At 37.5% G+C, this 25,579-nt stretch overlaps 1 protein-coding gene across 6 annotated transcripts in view; it reads right to left on the bottom strand.

The window, feature by feature from the left end:
• The window catches only part of KCNIP4 (potassium voltage-gated channel interacting protein 4), a gene marked incomplete at both ends in the record, with an annotated part of 467,162 nt that overhangs the window by 225,013 nt on the left and 216,570 nt on the right, over nucleotides 1-25,579 (bottom strand). For 2 of the 6 annotated variants that reach the window (XM_082315066.1, XM_082315070.1), the window contains one exon: nucleotides 5,944-6,043. The exons of the other annotated variants lie outside the window; for them this stretch is intronic. In XM_082315066.1, the coding sequence (XP_082171192.1) occupies nucleotides 5,944-6,043 (100 nt within the window). Of the gene's footprint in view, nucleotides 1-5,943; nucleotides 6,044-25,579 lie in introns of those variants that run through there. 6 annotated transcript variants of the gene reach the window in all.

Here is a 25,579-nt window from a genome sequence, read left to right as displayed (position 1 = left end):
TGAAAAAGTGAAAAATGAGAGTCAATAAATGTAACTAGAGGGCATTTATAGATTTTCATTAAAAGGGAATTCAGCCTTGTAGAGAAGATATAAAAGTAAAGGCATTTACAGTGATAAGCAAACACTGCACGGTATATAATTTTCCTTTGCTTATGGTGGCTCTTTGACAGTAGGAATGTAGCATTTACTTATTCAAAGTAAATAAATAAAACAGATACTTTGAAAATATAAATTCTATATTGAGTAGCCAGTAGGAAGTAAGGGAAGTAAATATCAGAAGTTGTCACCTTGGGAGAGATAAAACAGACCAGAATCCCATCTCTTTCTCATACCCAGGTTATTCTCATAAAATTCTCTAGGTTATCACCTAAAATTACAAGAGTAAAACTGAGCAATAAGGTTCTAGCATTCTTCCATTTCATAGTAGATGAGACAATTTCCATTTATTCAAAGTCCATTCTATATGAGATAACTAACAACCAAACTGCAACAGGAATGAGACCCTTGTGTTCATGAACTGAGGAAAATGGAGAGTTCTCTGATCAGCTCTCTGCTTACTTGGGTCTATTATTTTTGTTCTTTTATAAAAAAAGGTTAATCATAAACTAGTAAGTTTGCAAAAGGTATTGCATTGATAACTGAGAGCGTAGTGCTCTTTATCCATCTATTTCTCTGACATCTCTCCATTTGCATTTACAGTATTTACCTACTTTGACCTCTGTGGACATAAAGCACTAGACAAGCACATTATCATCAGGAGTGACAATTAGTCTTGAGAAAAGAAGCTCTAAAGCAGACACTGACCTGGGAACACTAGAAGGCTTTTCAGCAACAATGGACCAGCCTTCAGAAGATGATTCCGAGACGTCAGACTGCTTAAAGCAGGCAACTAAGGGCTGAAGGCAGCTATTACAAATTCCCTTGGCTAGCAAGTTTCTTTTCTTACCTGCTTATTTCCGTTTTTTAAAACTGTATGCAGAACTTGAGGTTTCTAGTATGAAAAAAAAAACCAGAAGGGGAAGAGCTTTCCTTATTCTTTCTGCCCTGTAGTGGCCTGTTGATCAGTCATGCAGGATGCACAACCTGGTCAGGTGCTCACACGTGCGTATCTCCAAATCAACTACAATACATGCCGCTGTCTACAAATGACTTGCTAGTGCTGTTTGAGCAGAAATATTTAATCAAGGAAAATCACTGGAGTTCCATGTTAAAGATTTCTATCTACTGCTCACTCGCCCACATCTGAGTAGTTGTTTCAACAGCTGTTTTAATTCAATTTATCTTGTTATATATGAAGACTTAATTGAACAAATTACTTCTAAGGAATGCCTGAAATTGCTAATATTAAAATTTCTATCATCTCTATTTCTTTTGCACACTGTCAGCTCAAGCTAATCATTTCATACATTGGTTCATGATTGCTTCCGTACTTCATAATTACGTGCATAACTCTCTTTGACATCAAGACTGATCTTAAGAAAATGGCAGAAAAGCCTCTGTATTTATTACAAGCTATTTCTAGCATGAAGTGCTAGTGATTATGAATCCTCTGACATGAATATTCCTCTGTTTCCATCTGTGAACAACACTGTGAAGAGGGACATCACTGTGGAAATGTTGAAATTCCCAGCAGATCATAGCCTGGATGACAAAACAGCTTCAGTGGCTGCTAATTTCAGAGCTACCGCAAGTAACTTCAGCCTTGTTTCCAGTCATATCCAGTCCTTGTCAAAAACAGTTGTAAACATCACAAGCAACTCCCTAAGTGTCCATGGTTTTGCTCTGTTGAATGGGAAGTTGTCAATAGCCAGGATTATTAAAATGGGATTAGAAGCTGCTTTGACATTTTAGAGGAATCATATGTTTCAGTAATTTAAATCAATTATTACAATTTTAGCTGTAAAGTTCTATTACCACCACTCTCACGGCTCCTAAGCAAGGAGATTAGGTAGATATCAATAATACAGAAACATGGAATCCACATTTCACAGTAACATATGTGATTACTTCTATGCCGGTTTTTTTCATGTTAGAGGTACTAACTGCTATAAGAGTATTTCCTAACAAACAGGGTATTCTTATGTAAATATTTTTGATCACTCATATCCTTCACATTTCTTCTCTGAACCTCATCCCTAATGATGTAGGTTTCAATGCTTACATTGTTGAAGAGGAGTTTATTTTGCTGTTTATTTCATTAATAAGTGATTTGGCTTTTGAAAATCAATCCAGGTTTCCCAAGAAACATTCAGATAAAACCATTTTAAGTCAGGAAAGGGCTGATCTCATGATGCTTCAACCACTTTGTCTCCAACAATTTACCCAGAATAACTGACGTACAAGGAAGATATTCACATACAAAACCTTTTCTGTATCTTGATCAAGTTCACATGATCCTTATATATGAAGATCACAATCTTTTCAGAAATGTACTAAAAGTATACTGAAATCATATAAACTGATATCCTGAATATTGCATAATCTTATGCTAACATACTGTATATTCGACTTGCTCAATTCTTGTACCTCATTTGAATTGTGAATGACTTTTAAAAAAACTTGCCATACAAGAAACATGATTAATTTTAAATTTATATCTGGGTGTGAACAAACTTTCCTCATTAGGAATCAATACATTACTCCTTACACCTAATACATTACTGTTTTAAAAAAACAGTAAAGTTTATTAAGGAGGACATAACCTAATTCATGAAGAGTTAAATATTTAACCTAGAGACAAAGTCTGTGCAATCCACAACCCATGAGAGTGAATAAATCTGTTCTGCTACTTATCACTTTAGGAGCTGTCATACGATATTAAAAACATCTATTTGAAAATACTTTTATAACAACAGTAAAACCACTCAGCAGTTAAAGGCCACTAGGCAAAACCACAGAAAGCATACTGTTACCTAAGTGAGTGCAATACATCATAAAATAATATTTAACCTAGAAATAAAGTCTCTGCAACCCACAAACTACAAAAGTGTATAAATCTATTCTGCTACATATCACTTTAAGAGCTGTCATACAATATTAAAAACATCTATTTGAAAATACTTCTACAACAACAGAATCACTCAGTAGTTGAAGGCAACTGGGCAAAACCACAGAAAGCATACTGTTATCTAAGTGAGTGCAGCACATCAGAAAATAAGTATAAGCAAGTATATACAATTTTTATTCTGAAAATATTTTATTCTTTTCATAAATAATTAAAATAATCGCATACTATTATTATTATACACATAATTTGTATGGAAGGGTCTGAAGAAAGCAGAATATTACTTACACTCATGATAGCTATTATGACACTGAAAAGGGGAAAATGAGATTTTGCTATTGATTTGCATAAATTGTCCCTGATTCTTCCAAATTAATGTGGAAGTGGTTCACAAAGCTCAGAATCATGATAAACCAGTGTAGGAAGGAAGATAAGTTAGCACACTTTTGTTACCATGATAGGGACTAATTCTGAAACCTAGATTTCTACCAAAGCTTCAGTATGATTTAGAGAGTTCAGATTTAGCACCCTGTTTTGGGTGCACTGTGTTACAGATTATAACTGAATCTGTGGATGATTTCCAGATAGACGTAGGATGCGTTTTATAAGCCATAAAACCATTTGTATGAAACATGCAAAAGATTTCATTGGGACATACTAACCTTTGAGAAAAAAAGAAAAAAAAAGAAAGAAGTGATATAACCTATCTAAAATCAGACAACTGCAAATGTCCTTATAACAAACAACATTTTCAGAAAACTGGGACCAACTTCCTCACTGATTTCTGGAAAAGCACATGGATAGTCTGAGTACACTTGTAAAATTCACTTTTTCTTAACATTCTACTTAAAAACATCTCTAACATTTGCACAACTTTATGATGCTTGTACTTTTCATTCATGGGTGGAAATGAATAGCCTTGATACTTAAAATCATAACAATTTTTCAACTCGCTAGTAAAAGTGTATACGTCTTTTTTTCTATTGTAATCAATTCAGATCTTTAATTCTCAGGTTTAAGAAAAAAATGGGGAATAAACCTGCCCTGTTCCTGAACTACGAGAAAACAAATTTGTAAGTCTGTGCATTTTAGCTAAGCCCCATTTTCATACATCATTCTTTGTATCTATTACTTGATTCCCATGTAACATGCCTCTTATCTCATTCACAGCAGTTAAATGCCACAGAGGAATGGGGCATATGTCTTCCTGTGGTTTCCTCTAGCTGGAAACCTGTCCTGCACTAGGTAAGAAGAAACTTTAAGACTCCATGCACACGCAGACTGCCAGTTTTTTTGGCCAGTGAGGCAGACAAAACAGGCAGCTGCACAAGAAACTTATTTCTTACAGAAACCTTACAACCACTCACAGGCAGCTTCACTATATTTCTAATTGTCTTTCCCTTATCAGCTGCCCCAGCCATAAAACAAGTACAGACAACAATCAAGTGCTAAATTTTGCCAGGGAACCTGACCAGATGTGACAATCAGGCTCGACAGAGCACACACAAACCTGCCAACCAACCTAAAAAGTAAATACCGTCTTTTTTTCTGAATCTCTGCAGCCTCTAATGCCAGAGATAACTTTTATCATAACATTTCTCAAGTTGATTGACATTTCTATTTACAACTGAACACAAAGCAAAAAGAAAAATAGAATTTCATACATTTGAAGGGAATCTCTCCATTGCCATTTAAACTCAATATAATGCACTCTAATGGATAGATAAATTCTTTATAAAAACACACTTGATAACTATTTTTGTGAGTCCCTGCAGGGTTTTCAGATTCTGTAATCAATATTGGCAAGTCCACACAAAAGAGCAACACAGACAGAGGAACAGTTGAGTGAACTTCCTTATTTAAAATCACTGCATTTCTTGAAAGGGTTACGTAAACAGGATTACTTTAGACCTTTTCATAGGAGCAAATTTTGCTTATATTCTTACTCGTTAACACATGAAACCACAATCCCTCAGTCAACAAAGTTCCCCTTTTCAGAGGCATAAGTATATACACTGTACTCAAATGCTAGCTTACAGGAAGATTTGAGAATACAATATTTCTTCAATATTTGAGAAACAGACCATTTCAGTCTGGAACCTAATAAAACACTGGGATGCAATGAATATCATTACGTTATCAACCATGCTACAATCAGTGGTTTTTTAGACTAACTTTTCATATGGTAAGAATAACAGCGCTTTTAGAAATAAGGTAAAAACAACCCATATTCTGCTAGCTTTTACAAATAAAAAGCACATTTAAAATACAGTAAGCTTCTTATTTTTCATTTTTACTGCTTTATACACAAACAATACTGCTAAGAAGAAAGGAGGTGATCTAAGATAAACAAAGCATCAAGCAATAAAACTTGCACTTGATTTCCCTAAGTGAACGTTCAAGTTGCTTATTTTGAATCTGAGGATTGTAGTTCTTCCTCAAGCACATTTTAAAACATTGACAGTAAATTAAATATTCAACAGGTTTTTAAACACTATAAAATATATATCCTGGTATTATAACAATCCCAGTACAGATGATGTTAACATGAATAGATTACAAAACAATGTTGAACAGATTACGATACAATTTTAAGGCAATATAACTGTAGTTGCATGTTAACATCCTGAAATCTGCTTTGACCTCTACTACTTTAAATTCCCAGATTTAAAACAGGAATAAGAGATTCAGATTTTAAGGCATTTATCTCTGTCTACCATCTAAGTTTATACTTGCAGTATTCAGGATACCAGTTTATTTTTCCCGCGAAACAAAATCACCACAACTTTAACATCAACAACACACAGCCACTGATGTGCACACCGCTCTCGAGGTGACCCAGGTAGTGTCTTACATTCAGTTTACAGGTGCCCCTTGCCTCGCCGCAAGAGCATAACCAGAACAGAAAAATGACAAGCCACTGAAAAGCACTCCCTTACCTTCTAAACCTGCTTCAATCAGCCCAAACTGTTCCAACACTTTAACAAAAAGCACAATCACGATCAAAACTGCTATCATTTCAAGCCCTTCCAAGTTCATGATGAGTTAGGTCATGGTCTGACCACCGCCACTGAGGAAAGTGCTCTTCTGCCTGGCTTTCTTTGCAAAGCCATTAAACTAGGCGCAGAAGGCTCCTGCGAGGGAAGGGGGCGAGCGGGAGGGGAGCGGCAGGGAACGCATCCCGTCTACCCGAGCAGAGGCCAGCGGAGGCAGGCGGATCGCCTCCGGCCTGCCGGGAGCAGCGGGCTCCGCCACAGCCCGGCAGCCATGCGGGCAGCGAGGGGCCGGCCGCCCGAGGACCTCCCGAGGCCACCCGGGAGATGCCCCCGGGAGAGCCGCCGCCGGCGCATCGGGGCGGGAGCGGCGGGAGGCAGCGGCGGAGCGGAGCGCCCGTTGCCCGGGAAACGCGGGGCGCGGGGCGCGCTGCGGGCACGGCGGGGAGCCCGGGCCCGCCGGCGGCGCAGGGCGAGATGCTCGGAGGAGGAGGATGCGGGATGAAATCGCTGCCGTTGGGAAGGTGGATTCACAGACAGCCGGAGCGACGGTCGCCCCGCGCCTCGTCGAGTTGTGGCTTTCCCCAATTCTGCTGGAGAGGAGGATTTGACAGGGCGTGACTTGCCAACTTCTCAGTTAGTTTCTCCGGTAAATAACCACCTCAGTACTATGAGATACAGACTGTTGCACGTGGCAAGTAATACGTAGCATTTTATACTTAGCAGTGAATTAAGAATCCTTTTTCTGTAATTAAAAATATGCTGTCTCAAATTCTTTAAGGCTTATTATGTGGGCTTATTTGGAAAACAAAAATTGAAAAGAACAGATTGAGAAGGAGAAAGAAAAGCAAGCTCATTAATTTTCATGGTTTCTCACTTCAGTAATATTTGCTAAACAAAGTATTTTCCATGGAAAATATTAGCAGCAAAATACACAAATACTAACCACAGGACTGAACTGGTATCTTAGACCAGTAACAGCCACTGGCCTATCTACAACAGTTTGCAACAGCGGCATTGCCACGTGCGGCACACAACGCTATTCATGGTTAAGGATTTACTCTTTAAATCCCTTAATAATTTGGCAACTAAGAAGGAATTTACGCTAGAAAAACAGCACCTCTACTGCAGCAAAAATGAGCAGGGGAACAATTGCAACAAATTTAATCCTGTCTGGTAGAGTACCGTCCCCCACACGGCTGGAATCAATTACTGCCAAGGGCTCGGTTTTCTTTCTTTCCTTGGATAAGATTCAAAAGAATCATTGTGTCATGACAGAACTGGCAGCAAGTTCTAAGTCCCCCAGGTATACTTGCATTATGATGGGTGTTACCATTACTGAAAATAGTGGAATGAAGTGGCAGTAAGGGGGCTGACTGATATAACATAGGTACCTTTTTTCCTACAGCGGATAGATAAATCCATACAGCGTAATGTTCACATCTCACTATTCTGTGCTTTTTTGCTTGGGATTGGACTCCCTGAAGCTGCTTAGACTTTTTCTGTCAGAAAACCTAAGGTTTAATACTCCATCCTAAATATTGTATTTGTTTCATTTCTGCAGGCCGCTTTTCCTTGGGTATCTTTGCCTTTATTTGCTGAAAACTTCCTCCTTACAGTCGTCTTCTTTCTCTCATTTAATCTTTGTTCCAAACAAGGCTAAATATCTTTCATCTCTAAGCTATCTTATCAATGGCTTTAAGGACAGCAGTTCCAGCTCTCCTTCAATATGGGACTAAAATGGGCTAATTTATCACCATCAGCAATGTAACCTCTGCAATCTGTATGCCTTTACTCAAAAGGCTGATACAAGTTGTGTTTTAGTACATGCAGCATTGCCACATGAACTGACATATTCATTTTCATTAATACCTTTCATTAATATTGGTCTGCTGAAAATGTTAAAATGAAAACACTTTTTTAAAAGACCCAATATTTACTACTTTTGTGACAGTAGCACTTACTCAGAGCTGAGAGTAGAAAACTGGAAAGCAGAGATTGTGGTGGCAGTGCTGCAAAGAAGGCAGCTGCCATTGGCCCCCGAACCTTGACCCCACTGGTTTGGGATCTGCCTCCTCAAGTACAGGCAAAGAAAACAGTTCTTCCCAGAGGTGTCGGTCTACTGCACCTATGTCTAATTCTGACTCTTCTTCCAAGCCACAGCAGAGAAAGTGCAGAAGAAAGGAAGGAATTAGTATTACACATTTTACAGATGGATGCCAAAGCACAGTAAGAATAATAATCTCCAGGGAAGGCTAGGACTTTGCAAGAAAGCTGGGACTAAACACAGGTTTCTCAGGCACTGTGAACCAGCCCTGAGAATCTCCTTTTTTTTTTTTTTTTCTCCTTTTGACATACATACAAGTAATCTAATGTGCAGTTACATATACTTTACCTCATTAGGTCATTGCTTTTTAGCAAAACTTTACAAAACCTTACAAAAGATATTTCTCCTTTAGGAACACAAAATAGCACAAAGCTATCTCTGATCCGCGCATTCCTACCTGTTTAAAAATGGAGTTGAGTCTATTGACAGCTAGGGTCACAAACTTCATGACATAATTCTTTCTCTCTCCAAGTACCTTGCCAAAACCAGTGAGGTGGCCTGTTGGTTTCTTCTTTGCCTTCCATTAAAAAAAAAGAAAGTGATCTTCATTTACCCATACAATTTTATCAAAACATGACAGGAAGAATGTAGCTAACACACTTGCAAATACTGAAACCCTATTTTCTCTCTTGTCTAACTACCCAAGCATTAACATATTTTGGAATTAAATTTGGAAAAGATCTACAGGATAAGTAGGAATGGAGAAAATAGGAATGGGAAGCAAGATATTAATGCATAAATTACCATGCCATATAGGTGTTTTTTAAACAACAGCATGTAGCTGCGTTTTTCTTATGTATAACTGCAGATAAAAGGCTTCAGCCTAGAAAGTGTTATAGATGCTGTCTCCTTTTCATCAAAGCATTTCGCAGGTTCTTAGTTTTTCTCATGAGAGTAAACATATTAAATTGAAGTCACTGGTTATATTTCAAGCTATGGACGTATCTAAATGGTCACTTCTCACCCTGTGAGGGAGCTCTAAATGACAATACAGTGACTCTATTTACATTACTATGACTAAGATCCTTGATACCATTAATCTTACTGCTATTCCTTAATGCTACATATCATGAAATGTTAATGTGAAAAAAAGACCCATTCAATTTAGACTGAGAAGTGATGAGTGGGTCTACTGATGGAGTCCCAGCAATGGTTATATTTCTTTTTCACATTTCCTTTTCTTATGCACTCATATTCATCTGGATGCTATTAAGCCACTCTCAGGTTTTCATCATGGCTTCCATGAGGATGATTACTATCCACTGATATTCCTTACCACCTAGTGAAATAGTTTATGGGAGCCTGGCCTGCATAAGTCAAAAGCAGTTGGATTTGGTTAAAAAATTCAGATTAGTGATCCGAGCTAATCTTGATGACTTTGCATAAAGCAAACTAGGATGCACACATGCACTGCTGCACTAACAGATTTTGGGGAAGGGTATCATTGGCAGGGGGGTAGCTAGTGGTAGAGCTAACTGGCAGAGCTGGGTGCAAAAGAGGACGTCTATGTGCACCAAGAGAAAGCTGAAATGGGACAGCACCAGTAGGAGTCTCATGTCATACATAAAGTCTGAGAACAGAACCTCTAATAGAAGCTGCAATTTCTTGATTTTGACTGAGAACAACCTAAATAATATTTTTAAGCATGCATATGATGAGGGTAAAAATCATGCTGTAAAGCTAGAGCAATCTAATGATTGTTTTAGAAGTGATGTCCCTGCAACTTATTACAAAGATAAATGACATTTTTCTCCTACCTTTAATAAGACAGGTTTTGAATAAATATTCCAACATCCAATAAAATCATTAAAATATTTATTCTGTGTATCTATTTAAAAGAATTTTATAGTTTTTAATCTTAAAAGGGGGTAAAACACTCTTTCTTTCTAAAGGAGGAAATGGGCCAGAAAATCTTGATGTATCATAAGGGCAAATACTTATTATCTCAGCAGCTAACTGCTATTACACTTTAGTCTCCCTTTTCCTCTCTTAAATTTACTACTAGCATAAGAATTAAGAGAATAAAATAACAGAAATATAATTTTTTTTAAAAAGCATAAAAACTAGTAAATCTTCTAGCTCATCAAATCACTGAGTGAAAACAGCAAAAAGATACAAACTTTTATCTTCTAGTTGTAATTTAACATTCTTTCTTAGTAAATATTTAATGAATCCAAAGAAAAGATACAAAATGCTATGATGTATTCAGCCACTATGAATGTTAAATCTTATAATGGCCCACACCTTGCAACTTTCCTCTAGGCATTGAGCCAATGTGACTTGACTTCCGTAGGATCTTTCCCAGATTAAGCACTGGTAAAAAAAAAAAAAAGAGTACAGCAATTTGACATCACAGTGCCTTATTTCTACCTTTTCACAACTTTTATCTAAGTTTACACCCTGAACTGTGTCCAAGGTTTTCCACTTGTCACAACTCAAGGAGTTGCCACAGTTCAGACATGACGATGCTTAAGTCATGTCAGAAGAAGACTACTTCCTAGTCCCACCCAAAAAGCCATACTACTGATCTGCATGATGACTCCCTAAACAGGCATTTCAGCCCCATGTCAGCAGGCAGCAATAATGTTACGGACTGGCATGGAGATTGTATCTCACCCAAATTGTGACTGGTCATGGAAGGGGGGCAAGACGTAGTCATGAAGCAGAAGCTCTAGCTCTTCACACTTAGCATGTATTTAGATGGCTATGCATAAATCCTGTGCTTTTACAGAACTGATTAAAATAGGAAAAGTTAGGTACTACAATATTCATAACCAGGCTTTTCAGTGTCTCTGATATAAAACATCCTCGCCAGCCAACTGAGATGTAGTCTCAGTTGAAAAGTATAACTGCAGGTCTGGACAATATCTTAATATCACTCTTCAGAAGTTTTGGGTTGCTATAAATGACAGAAGCAGCACAAAATGTGTCAATATGTCAGTTATTCTAAATAGTCTTCTGAATAGTATGTGGGTATTCTGGAGCCCTTAAAATGGAATTATATTTCAAGTTTACCCCTTTCCATACAGGAGTATGGCTCCCTGAATCTGGTAGTGTATATTTCTGGAAATTGATGAAGGTATCATATTAACTGTGACCATGAACTGTATGTCATTAGAAGACAGAAATTTTCTCATGACATGGAAAAACAGCATTCCATTAACTCCATCTTTACTGGAGGTAAAAACCTCATTAAAAAATCTTGAAAAAAGTTCAATGTCTTAAAAATGTCAGACAACTATATCTTAAAACTCTCTGTGGAAACTGAAGCTGAAAAATACTTGGCTCTTGTAATTCCACAGATGAAGCTCAACCGTTCTCATGATTTGTTTGTGCTACCTATTTAATAGCAAGGATTTTTCTCCTAAGAAACTTAATGATTTTTCTAGTGTTTGCACTTGAGGGAACATATTGATCATTTTCCAAACTACAGAGAAAATCCTGTCACATAGAATTTCAAGAGAATTATTAACTCTCATTTGTAAAACTCCTATGCATCTTCAGCAATGAAGAACTAATGCATCAAGCTTCATTTCAAATTTTGAGATAGTCAGAGTGTGTCAAGGGATGGTGTTTTAGGATATTTGCTTTAATTTGCTCTGAATGACACATGGCCTCAAATAGTTCATGTTCAAAGCCTCACACAACTGTGGGATGCCACAGGTGGTACCAGGTCTCCAGCAGCTTATCTCACTGTACTTCATCAGGCCTATTAGTACAACGTGACCCACACTCTCCATTCAGTCAGTATCGTTCAAGAGACTGTGTTACTCTGCCAAAGTGCAAGTGCATGACCTAATGCTTGGGACACAAGTAGTTTCACTAAAACTTTCCTAGCCCTATCAGTCCTGCAGCCCTTTAACCTGGGTATCACCTCTTATTTATTTCTCCCTTTATGCTCTCAAATCCAGGGTATATCTGGATGTGTTCAGTGTGTTCAGTGCAATAGCTCTAAGATTCAATGTTTTTTGCCTGTCAGTCAACTATGGTTGACTATGGTTTTGCTCCTCAACTATTGTGACCTTCTCTTTTCTGTCCTTGTCAAGTGCTATCTTGATCCTCTTTTTATCCACTCAGGATACTGTTGCAAAGATCATCATTCTGGCTTAACACTCCAACTATCTCAGCCCTCCCTTTACATTTCTAATGAATCCACTTAATCATATCCAAAATATTTGCCATCTCCTCCAAGGCCAGTCTTAACATTCTACTGTCACACTTAGTCACTGTTGACTTTTAGAGAATATTGAGCTGTTAACCCACACAAGAAATAATGCTAGCTTTAGCTTTTAATGCTAGCATTAAGTGCATTTTAATACATTTAATAAGTTAGACTTTATTAATAAGAAATGTTGCTGGCTCTAATACAGGCCCTTAATATTCTGAAATATTACTACATCTGTTCCCTCTGTTCTACAAAGTTTCTGTGATACACAGCACGTGGATACTGACATTTCTGAATGCATAGTTATGTACAGAGTAAGAATTTTATGATGCAACATGGTAAAATTTTCATCCAGATAACAAAGGGAGAAGACTCATCATTAATGATTAATAATGATTAATGATTAATTAGAAATAACATTAATAATTAGAAATACACTCTGCTTTTTGCTACATTTTTTGCTGCATATTATTGGAAAACTGTCAAGCTTCCTGCAGACTTTAGCTATGAACACTGTATTAAGTTAACTTTATCATAAATATGATTAGGAAACTTATCTACAACCTCAAAATAAGAGACTGACAGAAGAGTTCCTCCAGCTCAGCTGATGCAGCATGTGGATGTTTGCCAGACTTTTCCTCTAAATCCCTTGTTGGTTCATTAGTAGCTCACTGCAGACAACAAGAAACTGTTATGCCAATCAACAGTAAAAAGTCACAGGAAAGCCTAGTTCATATGCCTATGGAAAACAGCTTCAGAGGTTGGAGCAAGACAGCATCTTCCATAGTTCTACTTAAAAAAACCAACCAACCACAAAACAAAACAGAACCAAAAAGCTAGGGAATCTGAAAGCTGTGTCTACTGAGGCTTACAGTCTGATTTAGAGCACTAATGTGCTATTAGGGTGTGTTTCTAGTCCAAAAGGTGAGCTTCTACTTTGCCCAGATTTATTAAGACAAACTATAGAACAAGAGAGTGACAAGTTCAATGTCTTTTTTTCATACCAACATATATAAAGGAAATAAAGCAAGTTGACAGATATACTCACTTTCCAACTCTGCCCAATTAACCTACTTGGAGCACTATGAATGAGCCAAACAAGTTTCTTCCTAACAAATTGACATTGTCTCTTAATTTTTTTTCCTGCAGATCTCTACCATGTATGAACCTGATACAAACAAATCCATGTGCCTAAGCAAAGCTTGTTGTAGGTTCAAACATCAGAGTCTTAGTTTTGCTAGGAGTTTTGTTTTGGCAGGAGGGTGATGCTAAGCCATCTTATTACAGAAACTCACTGAAGGGTGCATTAGGGTCCCTGAAGAATCAAGGGGGTTTGTACTATTTTTCTCTTGGTGAAAAAACATCTTACAAATAACTTATATCAACTATATATTCAATACTAATGTTTATCTCATTGATATTCAATGTTACTTAATGGTTGTTTTAAACCAGCTGACAAGGATGGATGACCCTTTTATGTGAACAACTGTACAGAAACAAACACTTGGGTTAGCAGTCTCAGCAGGCAGTCGTAACTAGTTCAGTTGCATGTGTGGTCTTTACAGCATAGGTTTGAAGAACATCACTGCAACAGTCCAGAGAGATGTAAAGTGGTGACATTTGTTATTTAAATAAACAAAAGATTTCTGTGTATTGAGCACCAAGACTTGGAGACTGTCAACATTCCTAAACTCAGCAGAGCTACTCTCAAATTAGTAGGCAGGAAATTCTTCTTGTTATCTAAATTCTCTCTCCTTCTCCTGTCCTTCTGCAATATAAAAGCCTGTATTACCACTTCCATCCTCTATTATTACACTCTTTGGTGTCCGATGAATATTTTTCTTTATAAAGTGGTCATTTGCATACCAAAAAATATGACTTTTTCAACAGACTAGTAATTCTATTGGTTCTTTAGTCCTCATTGCTCTCTGCTTTTTGAAAGCTGCTTTTATTTAAATTCAGATTTGCTGCAGTGGAAAGATAGGTCTTGACTTGTACTTTCTCCACTCGGGTCTGGAAGGTGAACATGTTTTTGTGTGAGTTGGTAACCTTCCAAAATGGCATGGAAATTTCAGGACCAAAGACAGATCCAGTGGAGACACAAAGAACAAACAAGACACTGAAATTTGTTTACATATTAATCTTTAAAAGTGTCAAAAAAGTGTTGCTCTTTCATTTTAATATCTTATAAGAATTTCTATGAGAGGCCAGATAATATTTGCTTTGCTTTTATATTCACTGGCAATATATGATGAAGAGAGCTCTGAATGTTCCAGGGAGTTCAGAAATGTAAAACAATATGAAATATGACATTTAATGAACCTCACTTGTCAAAACAAACAAAAAACAAGTGGGATGCCTGAAAAGCCTCACTACAGTTAGATATTTATTTATTTTGTGTTTCCTATTGCTTTCTCTGAATACCTCATCAGTTTTTTGGTTGATGTTCAATCCCCATATTCTCTCCCACCACAAAAATGGACCATGATCTGTGCAAATTCGTTACTTCATTGTGAATAAACTAGACTGATAGGCAACCATAGCTCTGTTTTGCACAGTTTACATGAGAAAGTAGATACAGGGTAGATGACTGTTAGAATGTGTCTGTTCCTCAGGTATAAAAAAGAACAAAGAATGAAATCACTAAACCAGAGTTACGGTAATTAAAAGGGAGACGAATAAAAGAAGACAGCAGGCACAGCTAGATATGGTATGGTCACTTCAGGGCTCTGAGTGGCCCAGGTCTGCCATGTTTAAAGCACAGACTGTCATGAAACAAAGAAAGATCAAGCTTTTTCCATTAGACTTTTTGCTACCATTATTAGCACTGCTGGTGTTACAGTGTGTAAGAGAGCCCATATTTTCTTGTTGTCTGTTGAAAACATAAAAGGGCCTACTCAAGTAGCAAGGTTGAACACTGTAAGGACAGGCATCAGAGGATGCGTATGGTGCATGATGGCCCAGTAAAACTCTTTCACTCAGCTGTCTGTCAGTTTACATGACAGAGAAAGGATTAATTTCCACAGGCTGTCAGGTGACCAAAATATTCTGCAGAGTAAAACAAACAAAAAAATTGAATGCTTCCCTTCACATGGAAGGACTTAAAAATATATTTGAAGCAAATAGGTTGTGTCTGTGCTCTGTCTGGAAAAGTACTAATGCTGAAATTGTGCTAGATAGAAAGGCATTTAGAGAGATTCAGACCAATATTTTGAGATCACCTGTGAAAACAGTAAAGTCTGAATGGAACGGAGCTAAAGGAAGAGCAGTATGGAAGACAGAAAAGAGATTCTGAAACACTTTCTTTACCCCGAGCTGGGAACCAGATAGGGTTCAAATGGCATCCTAAAACTGCTACCTAGAAATTAATTTAAGAATGTAATTTAGATTCAGCCATGAATATAGCCTTATCAGAGGACAGGAGAACTGTGAAATAAAATATAGACATACCTATATATACAACATGGGAGTGGCTGAAGGTAACAGTGATTCACATCTTACGTTCTTCTTTAGCATTATCAATATGCTTCAAACACAAAAATTCCTCCTTCATAACTTCAGCCATTCTTGGGGGTTTCTTCCCTCTGAGGAATATCCCTCTGATGCATTCGCACCAAACCCTACATAGGATCCCCACAGTATCCCATTGCCTGTCTTCCACCTCCCAGCAGTAGAACCAAGATCAGGATTTTTTCCATCATTATACCTCTAGAAACCCTACAAACCTAAAGTGTGACTTTTTGATGCCTGTTTTGCAATCTGCCTGACATGGTCTCTGGGCTTGACTGTTTTCATGCTGGCAGAGTTTTGTGTGACTTTATTTTTGAAGCAGTATATTCATCTCATTGCTTGCAGCACTTTTCATTTCAGTATAATTTTTCTTCATCTTCTCTGGCTGTTTTGTATCTTTGTGTATTTCCTGCTGACGTTGCCAATCACTAACAGCATGTGTCGTTCTGTAGCTTCCTCTTTTGGACAAAGTTCTCATTGTTCTCCTTTGTCCCCAGCACTAATCACTTGAAATATGAACACCAAATTACAAGGAGAAAGTTTGCCTCTGCTTTTTCCAGGTTCCATTCTGAACTGTTATTGCAGTAGAGACTACCTTGCAGTTGAGCCACAGACTACTGTATTTTGACAATTTAGTAGTGTGTTAAGTGACAGTGACCTCAGACCAGTTCTTTATCCATGTCATACATTAACCATCTCTTCCTATCTGGTATCTCACCATCAAAGTGAAATATCAGTGTAATCTTTTCTACCCTGACAAGCAATGGATGGATCAGAAATACTGGTACAGTAAGACAAAGCACCCTCTTTGAATTAATCAAAATACAGAAACATACATTCACTTCTCAGTGAATAACATATTGGTATGAACTGCATGTGATATTCTACCTATTCAGTATTAGGAATCTATTCTACTGTCTATGCTCAACTATGGCTGTGTGTACCATCTTAAATACATTACCAGTGACAACATAACAAACATTTTCTTTGCTGTGGCTTTCCACCATGATATTTTTGATAGTTCTGTCACTTCTACATAGGGCGTTTCTCCATATTTTCAAAAAACATACATGCAGATAAAATATGCTGGTTTTGACTACAGGAAGAAGTGAACTTCCATCACATGTTTTTTCACAGATCCATTTACATTGTATCCTTGCTAGGTGGTCTTACAACATGTTAGTTAAGTAAGATTCTAGCAAGCACAGGATAGAATGCTACAAGAGAAGGCCCAGGATGTAGCTTTTTTTGCTTAATGATAGATTTAACCCAACTGCGAGCCCCTGTAAAAATAGAGTGCCTTGTTCTGATAAACATAGGGAAAATACCAAAGAACTATTTGATGCAATATTCAGAGAGTACTCAGAATGATTTTTAAAACTATGCTACAGTCCCTATAATTAGTAAGCTGTGAATGGTACAAAAGGCTGTGGAGTCTAGGAGTCTGATGATACACATCTAAGCTAAATATTTACGTGCCAGTGCTAACAATATTAAGTTTGTGATATCAGAATAATGCTGATCCTTCTTCTCAGTGAGATGTTAACTAATGTGTTTAGTAGTTGCTTAGTAATAGGGGCTTTGAAATGTCATTAATATTAGACATTTCACAGCTTCTCATTTAAAAAAAAATAAAACCAAATGGACAGTAAAAGAGCCAAACATTTGGCATATTACAATCTGATACTTAACTAGGTATAAGAGCTTTTGAGATATTCCTATAATCAAAGAAGTTCTGCAGGCAGGGAAGGTTAGTAGACTGGGTTTTTTTTCCTTTCATATGGGGACAATTTTCAATGATCCAGAATAAATTCAGAGACATTTTGAAAAACTGCACAATTTGCAGGGAGTCATCCCTCATTCTGATGACTTACATCAGCGAAACTTGTTCTGTGCATGAAGCTTTGAAATCTGTCCTATTCCTAAATCACTACTTCATATTGTTGCAAAAGTAGTAGAAGTGTCAAGTTAAAAATTTAATATAATAATTATCTGAAATCAGAGCAATATTTTAGTTATCACCATCAGAGATGCACCTAGCTCTACTGAGAGTTAAATGCATATAGACCTTACACTTCAAGTTTCAAAGATGGGATCACTGAAGTTGAATGAACCCTTAGAAAACATAGCCTATGCTAGACAACAATAACAAAACAAAAATATTCCTTTAGGAAAGGAGACTTAAAATACAGCTGGCAAAAAGTAGTTCGGAGAGAATCATCAACTAAAAGTATTTTTCAAAGAATTCTGCAGACTCAGAATTATAAAGTTGTAGAATTTTAAGGGCTCTCAGGAATCCACCTAGTCCAGTCTCTTGCATTGCACTTTACTGACAGACATTTAAAAAAACATAAAAAGAATTTGAGCCCCCACCCCAAGAACTCTAGTACTTTATCACTCTCTAGAAGTTGACCCTGACCCCAACCCAGTGTTCCCCCGTCTTTTTTGCTGCTATTTGAGCCCATTTATTCTTGTCTTATTCATACATCTCTCTCAATCTGTCCCTCACAGAAGCAGATCTGGTCTAAAAAATTTCAGCTGAAGCTACTAGAATTCTTTGAAGCAGTCACTTAATTTTCATATTTCCTTTCATATACATCCTACTTATGATGCTCTGGTGCATCTTTTTTTAATCAGAAAGCCGAATATCTAAAATGTTCCAACTATTTTTAAAACAGTTTTTCAAAAAAGGAAAAAAAAAAAAATTGGGAAATGCATTTCTCCTAACATACAAATGTAGAAATTTCAGAATCATCCAGAATAAATTCTAAATGATTCCACAGCTGTGGAAAACATAACACTCATTAAAACTGACTACTGACTAATTTGCTTTTACATTGTACTCTTTCCTGTATTTTTCCTCATTTCGGTTAAAAGCCTCCCTAGGCATTGACTGCATTGTACACATTCAGAAAATGATCCCAGGTGTATCATAATCTAAATGATAAATGTTAATAAAATGAAGAAAAGCATCTAAGCTTTCTATTTAAGTGGAACATGACTGAACCGAAAAGTCCGGTAGGGACATGCTTTCTATTTCGTTTGGAAACCACTGAATACCACTGTTTCTATAAGCTCCTTTGGCCCCTCAAATTCAGATCAGCTGCAGCCAGAAAAATTATCCAAGGTATACAAGTGTTTAATGGAGGTCAGCATGCATCCCTGACTCACATGAATACATACTATGATCATGTTCACTGAAAAAAACCCAGCACATGGAGACTCGCAGTCTGCTTGTCCATTGCACTGGACAAGAAAGTCCCGCCAGAAATCCCGCAAATACAGAGAATGTCTGTGCACAATGATTTTGTATTTTCAGCACTGCATTAATTGAAAGACAAATTAATTGAAAGACAAATGAATTTTGATCAGAAATACATATTTCTGACCTCCTGAACTCTTTTGGAGGAATTCAGTATCCCAGCAGAGAAAATGCTTTGTACTGAGGGATCTGTTGTCAAATATTCAACATATAAATTATTCCGTTCTTGAATGTGTTGATCTTTCAGCAGAGATGAGCCCTAAATGACTGTCTCATTGCATGTTAACAGTTTATGTGGCTGGATTTCAATTCCGTGTAATTTACTGAACACTAAAGAGCTTTATTACAATGTTCAGGATAAATTAAATGAAAATCAAGTACAAATGAAGTATGGGTCATCCATGAGCAGAATTCAAAGAGATGCTAGAAAGCAGAATAGCATCTGTTGCAGCATCCAAAAAGACAGATGGATTTCAAGTACATCTGTTTTCAGAAAATAAAATGGTTTGGCTGAGGTTGGACTGTGTCTTGTTAGGGAAGAAAAAAGATGCCCAAAGAAATTGTGCTAAGAATCATCTGGACACACTTTTGCCTCTGCTTTAGTGTAGACCCAATCCCATTTTGAGTAGAGAGAAAGAATAGCATAAGATTTCACAGAGATCAGGGTAATAGTATGTGAGATAAGTCTCTCTTTCTTCTCCCAATTGAAGGAGCTCAGCTAAAAACAAACAAACAAACAAACAAACAGCAAACAAGCAAAACCCCTATGCAATCTGTAACACAGTCTGTGAGCAACAAGACCTACATAAACCAGTGGTCCCAAAGGTACTGGACTTAATTTGCTATTGGTTTGTAATATACAGTCCTTTCTGAAACTACAAAATGGGTGCAAAATTTGACCAGTTTAAAATGATACATGACATGTATTTAGTACTGCAGTACTAAATGGTATGCTGGCATGCTTGTATTTCATATTGAATACAAGCATGCCAGCATGAGAAGAAGGTGACCAAGGTCAGCTGAAAACTGCAAAGCAAGATTTCTCTCTTTTTGAAGCTGATGCTTACAGTTTTAACCTCATGATTTATGTTTGACTTTACTAACTGAAAATGAAAGGGAAAAGACAGAATGAGGTATTCTGTGCTTTTTCTCTCCAGCTGTGTTCTGGCCTTGCAGCATATTGGCTGTGATTTTGGAGAGCATACGGTCACAAGGAACTTTTCTCTGTGGAGCACTCTTGTATTACTGGAGCCTGAAGGTGGGGGACTGATTAGTTTTGTTACAACTACATATTCCTGTGCAACTAGTTGTTAACTTACGCAAGGGACAGCTGGTTATTAAGTTATGTCTACTTACTAACTAGTTATTAATTTATGTCTTAACTTACATGGGGGACAGCTATGACTTCAAGCCTTCTCCCCCAGCCAGACCACTGTCACTACACACACCAAGGAGAACAGAGCTGTATGCAAGTCGGCACCAGAAGCCTGGCCTGTCACCACACCAGAAAACTGGCAGGACCATGCCCTGCTGGGAGGGGACTCCTTTCCTCCCACAGGCAGCACTACTGACCACCCCAGCTGTGGCTCATGGGTGTACGTGAGAGTCCCTTATGCAGAATTATCAGAGTTGCATTGCCTTGCGACCAACATAATCGTTCACACTTGCATCAAATGCAAGTAAAATGATGCTTGTCAGAATTCTCTGCTCATATTGGCAGGTACTGTCATCTTTAATTTTGAGACCTGGGCCCAGCTTGTGCAATTAGAGGAGGAAGAGGACCATTTCCAGCTGCTAGCATCTGCATGGGGCAACACAAACCCTAATGGAAAGCCTGCTTGCCATAACTCCTTTTTCTGCAGAAACAGATAAGCAAGGAACATAGGCCTTTAGTCACTCTGAAAACAGGCACCTTGTATTTTGGATAACTGTAGTCAAATAAAAAGTTTATCTTATTAAAGTGTGATTCAGTTCTTTAAAAAAAAACACAACCCACCCCATCCCCCCCATTTCCCCAAAAAAACAACTTTGATTGAAACCCAGTGCCTTATTTAGGCTGGGCTTTTTTAATGTGGCAGATAATACCAAATAAAGGAAATTCACAAACAAAATTCAGCTCTACATTTCTGCTTGCTTTAACACAGGCTGATAGAGTGCCTTAGAGTGCCATTACATTTTTAAAAATAGAAGGTACATGAATAGGCATGCACCTCAGTTTTTAAGAGAAATGAGTCACACATCTTCAATTATGTTTCTTTTCTTTGCTCCTTTATTTTAAATTTAAGAAAAGACCTTATTTGTACATCCTATTGCATCCTTATCAAAATCCTGTGAACATAGTTAATCTCACTTCATGTGATCGGGATAACAGCAATAATAACACCGTGAAAAGCAAGAGACCTCATTGTTCATGTGGTTTATTGAAGCAGATAACGAGATTTTGGTATTTTACCTTGAGAGGAATATTGACATGTAGCACTTTATTCAGTAAATATTCTTCTCTGAGTTGGATTCTATGCAAAGGAAAATTCAATTTCTACTATAAATTCAACTTCACCAATGTATTCTTAATGTATTCTGGAAACTGTTTCATTTCTCTATATATGTGCTCTTCCCATATGGTAACCAATAGTACACAGGACTTGACACATTCCCCAAAATCTCAAAGTATTTCTCAGAAGTATTTTGCAGGAATATTTGTTGCTCACCTTTAGAAAGGGAAACAAACTAAGAGGTAATGAGCTGCTTTTCATAGCACAGTTATAGAGCCAAAAGTATAACCTGCATATCCTGTTGTCGATCCTGGTATTCAGTCTGTCTGCTATAATAAAGCTTAAAGTATCTACAACACACTAATTTGTTTTTGCAATTTCTGTAATTGCTTTAAGCGTGTTAGTCTGCTCTGAAAGACTGAAAAAGAGAAGGCAGAGTACAGTTCTCGCTGTGAAAAAAATGTAATTTGGAAAAAGCAGAAGCAGACTTTCACTTTATAGAATAACAGCTGGCTATGGGGTTAAGATAGAGAGTCTTCAAAATTCTTTGAAATTTGTCATCTTAAAGACAAAGAGTTTCTTCATGAGGAGTCTCAACTGTAATGGCTTAATCAACTGTTGAAGATCACAAACTCTTTAAAATCAAATGTGTGAAAAATGTTCTGGCTGAAATGCCATAGGATGCTACATGATATAGAGGCTTCTGGTAATCCTGCAGCTAAAAATAACCAGGAATGCAAGAACTCAGCTTAGCACTGCCTTAATTCCAACCTCTTCCCAAAGGGATAACTGGAAGACATCCCAGAATGAAGGAGCTGAATTCACTGTCTGATTGTTATTAACCATCTCTCCTCATTTTGCACTGCATTAGTTGGGCTAGATAAAGCGTTGGAGTTGACAAACTTCCGATTTGTATATTCTGTGAATGAAAAATGGACACTTTAATAACAATTTCTGACTTCATAGTAACAGCAGAATCCAAACCTCTTAGTTCATAGCTCTCTACTGATGTTGAATGTGAGAAAGAAAAGCCTGGAAGCACTTAGAAATAATAGGCTGATAAACTTTTGAATTCATGTGCACAGTCTATAGCTATGATGAATTTTGATTTGAATTGCATATGCTATTGGAACACCTTCTGGCAAATACACAATATAAATGCATAAAATGTATACAACTAATAAAAAAACCCTCTGGATTTTGCCATCTCGTAAAACTGACCCATTACTACATATACAGTGAGACCAGCGAGCAGGGACATGTCTTACCTGCCAGGCCTGTACTGCTTTTGATCTGCAGAGGTGCATTAATTTCCATGCCAATGATAACCCCTTGGACTTTTGCACAGAACTGCCCACAGCACAAGCACATGGGGCCTAGTGAGGACCAGCTGCCAAAAAACTGACCTGAGCATGTCTGGTGGCCATATATCCAGATGTCAGCTTGACTGGAGCTACATCTTTAAATAAGCTGTCCGATGTTTAGAAGATTCCAACAAATTGCTGTATCCCTCTTTTTACACCCATGCTAAAACTTTCAGATTATCCATGGCACTCTGTAAAGTCTGGGAGCTCCAAACAAATCCCAGATTTGTGAAACTGTATTCAGGCAAAGACATACCCCTTAACTTATGGAATAAATAGAACTTGTAATGATGCATTTGACTCAGAGAAAGACAAGACCATTCTAGCTGGATCTGATTGTCATACTTCAGTTAGAATTATGGCACTGGTTGCCATGAGGAGCAGTTATAACCACTACAAACATAAACCATTCAAACAGAACGCATATTTATTTTGTAGGTTCAAATCAAAAAGTGGAGCAGATATTTGTGAGGCTGAAGCTAGTGAAAAAATAAGTAGATTTGCTTTTTCCACCCCAGGCATTTAATTGAAAACCTCTAGTGTTTGTGTATGAGAGAGCAAGATGCTGAAATATGGCAGAAGAAAATTCCAAGGCAGAGAGAGAGACTATGATGGATTTATCTGTGCACTATCAGAGAGGTCAAAGCGAATCTGATTGAAAGTTTCACCTCTCTTATTTGGGTTACAGTCAACAGAAGTAAAGAGAAAGGGAATACTCCTTTCACTAAGTACTGAGAAAAGGAGGAAAATTATTTGTCCCAGAAATGAGACACTCTAAATACTGCCATTCACCTACCTGCTGATACGCAAAATTGTTTCTACCTTTAATCTGAGGCTAACGGAATAAAAGAACTGGAAAGAGGGCAGGCTTACTACAGCCCTTGTCAGACTTCTCTGTTACTTGGTTAAGAAAACAGGAAGTTAAAAAGGAAAATGGTTCCTATCACTACCTCCACTCTGGGTATCAGCAGGTGGGAAAGTGCAACATTTTAAGTCTTAAAAGCAATTATTTCCTCCACACACTCTCTGTGAAGAAGTAAATATAGAATACAATGTTCGTGTGTGGAAGAAACTGAGGAGTGGTTTCTGTAAGAGCTGTGGGATGCTTCCATTAAACAAGGAGGTATTTAAATTAAATGTTGTATGTAGACAAAGGAGAAAAATATATTGAAATGACAGAAAAGGAAAAAAAGTTCAGAGTTATAAGGATACTATGAGGATGGGTTGAACTGAAGAATGGGTAAGAAATGGAAAGCTTATAGACAACAAAGAAACCAGCTGAAGAGATCTGAGTAAGAGATTTCACTTTTCCTTATTTTCTCTGTCTTTACTTTTTCCTTCCTTTTTCTTTTCTCACTGGGGATCTTTTCCTTAAATTCTCAGTATGCAAATATATTCACATTTACACAAAAGAGCATTTATTTACATTTCAACTTTGCACGTCTACTGCTTTTTTGCCTTAAAGACCTTGATAGAGGTACTTCCATTCTCCTATGAGAATTTACGGAATATACATAGCTACCTAAATCATGTCTGACAGCTTCAGTTAATGTGGGCAGGTAGATTTTACACTATGAAATACAGTTCATCCATAACAATTAAAGTGTACTGCACAAGTTACATGAGCAAGAGAGATGAAGGGAGTGCAAAGAGTTAAAGCTTCCATGGTAACCTCAGCAGCAAGGATGCAATTGGCTCGTGCGGTCACTTCTGTCACGTCTTGATTCCATGCCAACAAATCATGAACTGTCCATCATTTCACACATCTATTTTTAGAGCATCCTCAGCTGCTTCCACTAAAATGATAAATGATACATGTTCACAGAGGGCTAATACCAGTCAGAAAGGGCTGTCTCCATCTCAAATGCAAGCTGGCGCTTTGGAGCAAAACAACGTGACAAAGGTACTGACCTTCAGTAAAAGCAGATTAGAGGTTTTGGTAAAACTGCCCTTTGCTTTTCTTAGCAGCAACCTGTTCCTAACTAAAGGCAAACAAAATTTATGCCAAATATGATCAAATAGGCTTATAGCTATTAAGGAAGTTGTTCCAAAGGGCTAGTATATCTGCAGAGTCACTCTCAAGTGAGAGAAATTTAGGTATTGCCTCACCTATACTGGAGTAGCTCCTCTTTTGTGCTTTAAACAGGAAGGCATGCTGAATATGTTTAAATAATGATATATGACCACTGCAAACACAGAATCTTTACTAATGCATTTTTCTGGGAGACAGCTGTATTCGTCCAGGTTGCCCAATGAATATAGTCAAACAATGAACAGAAATTGCTTATATTGTACCAGCAATTCATTGCAGTATCTGCACTGCAATAAAAAAAGGCAAAATACATATAGACAAATGAGGGAGAGACACTGTGGATAGAGAAACATGAAAATAATGTCCTTAGGTGGTCAGATCTACACCAGTGGAAGTCATATCATATTGTGGCATGGAAACTGAGCACAAAATTTTCCACCTAAAGTGCCCTCAGTGCCTACAGATTAATAATGCCTTAAAGAAAGGCAATACCTCAGTGTCAGCACTCTTTATAATTCTGTTTCTCTCTTTTTGTTTGACCTTTATCACTTTTGTCCTTATTCTGAATGCTCTGCACTTAGTTTGCCTTGCTCCAGCATCACTTGCTAGACTTACAAAATATCTCCTACACTTCCAAGCCGACTTTTATA

The sequence above is a fragment of the Platalea leucorodia genome (genome assembly GCF_965183815.1).
Source record: "Platalea leucorodia genome assembly, chromosome: 6".
In the NCBI taxonomy this organism is placed as follows: domain Eukaryota; kingdom Metazoa; phylum Chordata; class Aves; order Pelecaniformes; family Threskiornithidae; genus Platalea; species Platalea leucorodia.
Note: the sequence above shows the minus strand (reverse complement) of the source record. Positions and strands in the feature narration are given on the sequence as shown.